The 8275-nt window shown below is 50.5% G+C and overlaps 1 protein-coding gene across 1 annotated transcript; it reads right to left on the minus strand.

Annotated features, from left to right (window-relative positions):
• Positions 1–550: 550 nt before the first annotated feature.
• LOC103641406 (C2H2-like zinc finger protein) lies at positions 551–4136 on the minus strand. Its single transcript, NM_001323006.1, has 3 exons — positions 3399–4136; positions 3137–3237; positions 551–1462 (listed from the first exon to the last, which is right to left on the minus strand). Exons 1-3 carry the CDS (start codon positions 4097–4099, stop codon positions 726–728), a joined length of 1539 nt encoding a protein of 512 aa, NP_001309935.1. The 5' UTR covers positions 4100–4136; the 3' UTR covers positions 551–725.
• Positions 4137–8275: the final 4139 nt, after the last annotated feature.

An 8275-nucleotide genomic window follows, 5' to 3' on the forward strand; every position in this document is an offset into this window, starting at 1 on the left:
ATAGCTTGAATAATGGCAAATATATAGCCGTGCTATGATCAGATCCGCCGGTTCAGTAGCTCAAGGTTTGTCTGAAGCAATAGGCCTAGATGCATGGACAGAGAGCAGAGCAGACAAACAGAGTGTGTGTCTTTTTGCTGTCAGATTTTCTTCTCCTTGATATATACAAAAACTGAGGGGGGGGGGGGGGGGGCGCTGAGGGCTGAAGTACATAGATTTTTTTTGTTGTTGAGATCCAGCACATGTGCATGGTTGATGGTTGACCATCTCGTGGATATATACACATGATGCAGAGCATGCAGCAACACCGGCCACATCAACATCAGCACTTTCCAAAGAGGCCAGTGGGATTCTGCCTGTCTGTGGATGGATCTGAGACTGGCTACTCACCTCACCTGACCTGATCGTTCATGCATGCACCAGCAGCAGTACAGTTGATTGGCAGCAGCTGAGCTGCAGAGTGGAAGCTAGGTCCACTGAGGCTGCTCTGACTTGAGCACTCAATCACCACGACCACAAACCATCACCATAATTAACAAGAAATGTTACACACATGACATTATATATATGAGTTTTAATTAGCTGTTTGACAAGAAAATTAGAAGAGAAGAAAATTAACGACGGCATGAGTGACCACCTTGGTCGTGGGTATTCGTTTCATATAGATACAGATGTACGTAGTATTATATATGAGAACGAAGACGTGCACAGGCTCCAGCTAGCTATCAAGAATCAAGGACGCGGTAGATGACGACGAAGCAGGGCAGGATGGCCCTGGGGTTGGCCACGAAGAGCTCCTCGAGGTTCCCGTACACGCTGCTGCTGGCGGCGTCCTCACCCGCCACCGAGTCGAACGGGCCTTCCTGATCCTCGCCGGCAGCGGCGGACGTGTCGCCGTCGCCGTCGCGGCGGACGCGGCCGGCGATGACGCGGCACACCAGCATGGCGCGGCAGGCGGCAGCGTTGCTAACGTCGCTCGCCGCCGACTGCGTCTGGTGGGGCGGCGGCGGCGACGGATTATTATTATCCGAGGCGCAGTCGTGCGCGCGGCCGCTGCTGGCCGTGGTACGCACGCCGAGCGGGTGCGCGCCCAGCCACGGCGCGAAGCCGTGCCGGATGGCCGTGCACACGCCGCAGGGCGGCGCGGGCGCGTCGGCGTCGGCGTCGGCGGCGGCGCAGCAGAGGGCGGTCGCGCCGCCGAGGCCGAGCGCGCACGCGAGCGGCGCGGAGTGGAACCTGAGCAGCTCGTTGCCGTCGGCCGCCGCCCGGGCGGCGACGACGGCGCGGCAGCGGGAGCGCACGGCGTCGCGGTAGGCCTCGAAGCGGGCGACGGTGCGCGGGGCGTTGTGCACCTTGAGGATGCGGTCGATGTGGCAGATGGGGCGGTCCCGCTTGTGCCAGCTCGACTTGAAGATGATCTCCACGATGTTGCGCCCCGAGTCCTCGGGACCCAGCTCGGACACTGCACTTGGTTACCATGCACGCACGGATTAGCGTTAGTCATTCAGGGGAAGACGACGACGCCATTAACCACACCAGCATGTGATGGCCATTAACTCTACAGCTACGAATACGGAGTACGAGTACTGGGAATGGCTGCACGCCGGCCCATAACAGTGGACGACAGACAGGCAGAGTGCAATGAATGCTCCCTGAAATCCATGCAGAGGTACCGCTACTGCCGAGATGGACAGAATCAATGGACGTCTTTCGTGGCATGTCAGTGGTACAGCCCTACGTTACACTTCACACATGCATGCAAATGCAGTGCAGCTCATCACTCTACTTTTTCATATGCCAAGCAATAAAGCCCCAAATATATATTTTTTCCATTCTATTTATTTATATATATTTTTGGCCACATCATGATGGGACTTTTTCATGTCATAGTTGATGTTGTTAGTCATGTACTCATGTCATGTGGAGCCTCTTTTAGTTTTATCAATCTTTCATGTGATTGTTGCTGTTGGTACACGCCCAAAGGCATGCATGCAAAGGTGAGCGGCCTGCACGCAACTTTTGGGTTTTGTGCTAGACCATGAAATGGTGGTTTTTTTTAATGTGATCCAGTCATTACGTGCATTAAACAAGCGCCTAGATGCTTTGGGGAGAAGACACAACAATGCCGTGCTTGTTGCTTGCTTGTAAACCACAAAAGACAAGGAAAAAGATGGAAAAGGAAGCAGGGGAGCAGGGGGTATGGCCGTATGCATGGTAGGTTAACTTTGATGCGCAGAAAGAAGCATGCAGCAGCATCTTCCCCGGCCTTTCTGTTTGTCTCCTCCTGGCCGGCTAGCTTCTACTACTACCTCCACGGCTCCACTCACATGGATACATGTGCCAAGCTACACAGGGATTATATATAACTATTTTATTTTATCTTGCTCTAGCTAGTGGTGGAGCTAGTGGTGACTATTTTTTGTTTATTAGCAGCTTTTGGCAGAACAACTTAGACCTTGTTTACAACAAACTCACCTATAATAAAAAAAGCTTCTTAATTTGAATTATGTCCTCACATATAAATAGAATAAAATAAATAAAGCTACAAATATCACTACTTCACCTCAGACTAGTGGATCTCTTGCGTACGTGTGGGATTATGTCGTAAGAGCGTGTTTTAAGAAAACTGTATATAAAATTATATACAAGCCGTATATAACAAGCCGTATCATTGACCAGGGGCGCCGACACTACTAGCTAGCCATAGATACCTCACAGATCTGTAGCTACCGTACCCCAAGTCTTTCACCATATGAACTGAACAGCATTAAACCTAGCTTCATCTTAAAGAAAAAGGTCCACAACACACGTATCGCCTTTACTTTACTTTTGGGTGAAATTCCCGTGTTGCGCCTTTAATTATCTTGCAATAAAGTTGCTCTGCGGGGAGTGTATGTTCAAGCCACTATACAGGTAGTAACATGTACTACTAATAATGTACTCACCACATTATTTAGTTATATTTATTTTATATATCACTATAATACTATTAAAAATGTACTGCTCAAAAAATATACTATAATTCTCTTAGAAATAGAGGAATCGGTTTCATTCGTTCAATACGGGAAACAAAAACAGAGAGAAATCTGGATGGCTAGAACTGTAGAGCGCTGGAAGGAGAGGGCGGCTACCGTACCTGCATGGCGAATGGCCTGGTGGTGCTCCAAGGTGTCGGCCTTGGTGAACACCTCGCCGCACTGCGGGCACGCGCACAGCTCCCTCGGCCTCGGGTACCGCCTGACCATTAACCATCCATTAATCACGGTTAGCTTTGGCGCAATCACCAGTCACCACATCATGATTACCTTAATCATCATCCAGCTCAAAAGCTCCATAGTCTAATTAGTAATCATAAAACTAATATTGAGCTAGTAGCTGGGACGGATCGGACGACGGACCTCGACATGGGCTCCACGTTGATGGCGCGGCACTCGTAGCAGCCGGAGAGGCCCCGCAGGGAGGAGTGGTGGCTGCTGCCGGCGCCGGCAGACGACGACGAGGCGCCGCGGTGCGCGCGCCGGCGGTTCAGCGGTGCCGTGTCGCGGTCGCCCGACGCGGACGCGGACGCGGCGGCGGACGACGCCGCGGAGGAGGCGGCGTCGACCACGTCGCGCATGGCGCAGAGCGAGGCGCCGCACGTCCCCGCGCCGCTGCCGCGGAGCCGCGCCAGCGCCGACGGAGCCGCTGGGTCGTGCACGCGCGCCGCCGCCGTCACGCTCCGGCAGCTCAGCAGGCTCTTCACCTGCTCCCAGTCCCAGGACGCCGCCGCAGTGGCCTTCTTCTTCGTCGCCTGGCCTCGGTGCTGCTGGTACTGGGCGCGGCTGTTCTTGCCCGCCGCGGGGGCCTTGGGGCTTTTCTTCCTGGGAGATGACGAGGACGCAGCCATGACCATCACGCGCTGGCTTCGTGCCCCTGATGGCGGGGTTCTCGGCGCCGACGCGAGCGACGACGGTTGCGGTGATGCCGGTGGCTTCTTCTTGCACTTGCTGCCGTGGTGGTCGTGGTCGTGCCTCCTGCTGTCGGTGTGGTGGTCGCCGGCCGTGCCAGCCTTGGTGGCCATAGAGCCTGGGGAGGGGAGCAGCAGGGTGGCGAGAGACATATCGCCTCTAATCTTTATGACTAGCTGCTAGTGTGTGCCCTCTGCACTCTTCTATTAAAAAAATAGGTTCAATGTCAAATGCTCCTACATAAATAAATAGAGACATTTTTCTATATACTACTGCAATCTTCTCCGCATGGAAAGAGTTGTGGTCATAAATATCATAATTACTTGTATGCCACTCGGATGCAATATCTTATTCTTTCATATCATCATCAATGGCATAGGAAAGATTAGGACATACAATTTTATTATACTTCTATGTCAATGAAGATGGCATGGAGGTGTAAACATTTCCATCCGAGTAGTATAGAAGTGCCAGGGAGAAGCCTTTGTCGAAATCCCTTAAACTGATTAATTTCACTACCGGAATCGCCGCCTCGGCAAAGCCTTAAAACACTCAGCAAAGGTTTTTCCAAGTGTCGCACTCGGCAAAGAAGGCTCGGCATACAGTGCATCGGCAAAGTCTTCTTTGCCGAGTACTTTTTCTCGGGCACTCGGCAAAGAGGTTTGCCGAGTGCCAGACAGCACTCGACAAAGAAAAGCAGCCGTTACGTCGACGGGTGACGGAGACGGCGTCTTTGCCGAGTGTCCCGGGTGACACTCGGCAAAGAAGTTACCTTTGCCGAGTGTCTGCCCCGCAGCACTCGGCAAAGAACCCGCCAGAGAGGGTCCCCATGTCAGGTTCTTTGTCGAGTGCTATGCACGGCACTCGGCATAGCGTGCCTCTGTGCCGAGTGTCAGAGACATTACACTCGGCAAAGAACCTATACCGGTGCCCAGGTCTTAGTTCTTTGCCGAGTGCTATGGTCTTGACACTCAGCAAAGAACCTCTTTGTCGAGTGTTACACTCGGCAAAGTGACCAGTAGGCACCTTTTTTATTTGTTTTTTATATTCCAACCACACAAACAAAAGATATCACATATATATCACATATATACATCACAGATATCATCACAAACATAAATAGCCAACACAAACATAACTATCCATCACAAACATAAGTGTTAACACAAGTATCCAACACAAACATAAGTCTCATACGTCTCAAACTCTGACATAAGTATCCAACACAAACATAAGTATTCTACACAAGTTCTGAAGTCTAAACACTGAAAACATAACACTCATGGAGGTGGCTGGTTCGACTGGTGCTGCGTTGGGCTGAACCCTTCCAGAGGGTTGTTGGATGCCGCCTCAGATTGGCCCTGCACAGAGAAGAGATTGCATGTGTTATACTAGATGCATTACCAACATCTAACTACAATTTTGATACTCACAGGAGTATGGAAGAGAGCAGGGTCAACTGGAGGGAACAATGGAGGTGGCGGAGCGATGCCCTGTGCGGCGCCAAGGCTCTGCATGTACTGGAACATCTCCGCCATCCTCTGATGATCTGCCAGGCGAGCCTCCCGCTCCGCCATAATCCTCGCCTCCATCTCGTGACGTTCCCTCCTCTCTTCTTCTAGTTGAGTCTGTAATATTACAAGCCAACGTTATAGTAACTCAAAGAGAAGGTATATAACTCAAGGAAGGACGAGTTACAGAAGCACTAACCTCGAGTTACTGTATGCGAAGCTGAGCTGTCGTGCCGAGGTCGTATGGCTGAACTCGAGCTCGTGCTCCTTGCTCTCACCTGAGACAGAGTGGGAGTGAAGGACGAGTCGATTGCCCCGTCGGCAATCCAGTACCGCCCATGTCTCTTGCCTCCTCCGACCCTCATGAGCACATCGGGGTTGATCGGCTCGGTGCTCGGATCATATTCTGGGCCATGGACCTCCTGCGCCATGGCGATGTAGTCATGGAGGCGGCTGTAGATGGCAGGGTTGGTGTAGGCCTCGAGCCCGTCATCCGGGTTGTAGGTGACGTCGGACGTCGCCTTACCCTTATGGGCCATAGCATAGGCCGAGAAGGTGGAGCAAGGTCGGCCACCATGTGACGCCGACTACAAGAAAACCAACGATATAGTTAGAAATAATATCTAATCTAGTGCTATATACCTAAATAAAAAAGAGGGTGTACCCATGCTTCGCATATTGACCCAGGCTCCGGCTGCCTTGGTGGTGGGAGGGACCTTGCATCATCATACGCCGTTCCCGGCTAGCGTTGTGCGCCTCATCCCACTCAGCCAAACACCACCTATCCACCATCTGCTCCCAATAGAGAGGATGTGCGGCACACCAATGTGGAATCACCTACAAAGTAAACACGTAAAGTGCATATCAGAAAATAAAATAAAATTCATGCATGGAGTACTAGTACCAAACATGCATGACTTTACCTGCAGGTACTGGTCCCTGGTCAACGTCATGGTTCGGGCTTGCTGCTTGGTCACCCTCTCCCCCAAGGACAGAGCCGTGGTAGGTGACGATGGCCTAGATTCGGGCCTCATAGTGCATGTCCACGACGAGCTTCTTACAGCTCGTGGTGGCCACCACATCCGCCCTAGCCTCGTATCCAGCCTCGCATCTGAAGAAATCCTGCATACAAAAACGATGTATCCATACATTATTTCAAGAATTTGCAACAAATACGACATATTTTACATTATACTAAGACTTACCCACAGCTCTTGCTTAATCCGCTCTGCCTTGTTATTGAATTCCCGACCGTCCCGGTCTACTGCATCGGGGGCGACGGCATAGTGGTCGAAGGTGTAGGCTGGGCCCGTCACTCCGGCGTACTCAACCAGTCCAGGGAAGTGTTCCCTGCACAGCAGGCCGAGGATGCCATTGGGGAGGCGACGATGACCCCCAGCATAATCCACAACCGCCCAAGACCTGTCCAAGTGATAAATAAAAAGTATTAGTTTATATTATGATTTTGAACACATAATATGAACAAGAATGAAGAACATAAAGTTACATACCTCTCCCCATCCGGCCGAATCAGCGGTCGCCTGTCCCGAAGTATGGGACGCTGAGGGAGACTCGCGGGACCTCCCAGGTAGATGCTCCTCGAACATGAGCCGCCAGAACCTGAGGCGTCCTGCTACTAGTTGTCGTCGTCCTGCTGCTGGTCGTCGTCGTCCTGCTGCTGGACAATGTCGTCCTGAGGCGCCGCCTGCTCTGCCTCGTCCGCCGTCCTACTCCTCCTCCCCCTCCTCCTCCTCAGCCAATTACCGCCGACCATATTTGTCCAAAAACCTGCAATTAAGAGTAAACAAATAAGAATATATAAAAAGATGTATTTAAAAACTTGTGCGAAATAAAAAGTCATATAGCATTACATCGATTAAAAATAATCTTCATATGTGTCGGGGTTAGCAGGATCATAACTCTCATCATCACTATCAACCATTTCAATCTCAACACCATCGGAAGACGCAAGTTCGTCATTAATGTCATTGCCTTCAAGGATTACTAAGTCATTATCATTTTGCACCTCATCATCCTCCTCATCAACAACCATTTCAATATCTACGTCCATTCCGATAGCTTCGGTTAAGCCTATCTCAAATCGCCCTTCTAGCCCATCTTCTTGGAAGAACTCTCCATCATATGTGTCCGGGTCTAAGTTGTAATCTTCATCATTAGGAACAGGTAACCTCCCGTGCGTCGATACCTTATACACAACATCCCAACCCTTAAGATGTTCTTTCGTTTGGTATGCATATGGGAGATAATACACTTGTGTGGCCTCTTGGGCCACGATATAGACATCGTCTCCTGGTAAGGTGGAATCTTGTCGAATCTCGACTATCCCAAGATTAGAATGTGTCCGTCTCGTCACTTGAGGGTCAAACCAATGACATTTGAATATCACTGGAGTAAGAGGTTTGGAACCATAAAAATTGAGCTCATATATTTCTTCGATTCGTCCAAAATAATCGACATTGTCAAGGCCGGGCGTAAAGACTCCAGAACACGTTGTTTTCCGATTGGGCCGACTTTTGTCGTAGTTTGTTGTGCGAAAACGGTATCCATTGACGTCATACCTAGAATATTTCTTGACCCTATAAGCAAAGCCGTTGGCTACTTGTCTCAACTCGGCACTCATAGACGGATCTCTTTGGCCCTGCAAGTATTCACAAGTTAAAAGACGCTAAATTGAGTTCAAAGACGTATCTTTTTTACAAACTAAGCACGTACCTTACGTTTGAACCAGGAAATGAAATCGGGCAACCCATTTCTCGCACCCTTTCTAAGAAGAGTGTCATATTCCTGTGGAGTGGG

This window comes from Zea mays, chromosome 10 (genome assembly GCF_902167145.1).
Source record: "Zea mays cultivar B73 chromosome 10, Zm-B73-REFERENCE-NAM-5.0, whole genome shotgun sequence".
NCBI classification, from domain to species: domain Eukaryota; kingdom Viridiplantae; phylum Streptophyta; class Magnoliopsida; order Poales; family Poaceae; genus Zea; species Zea mays.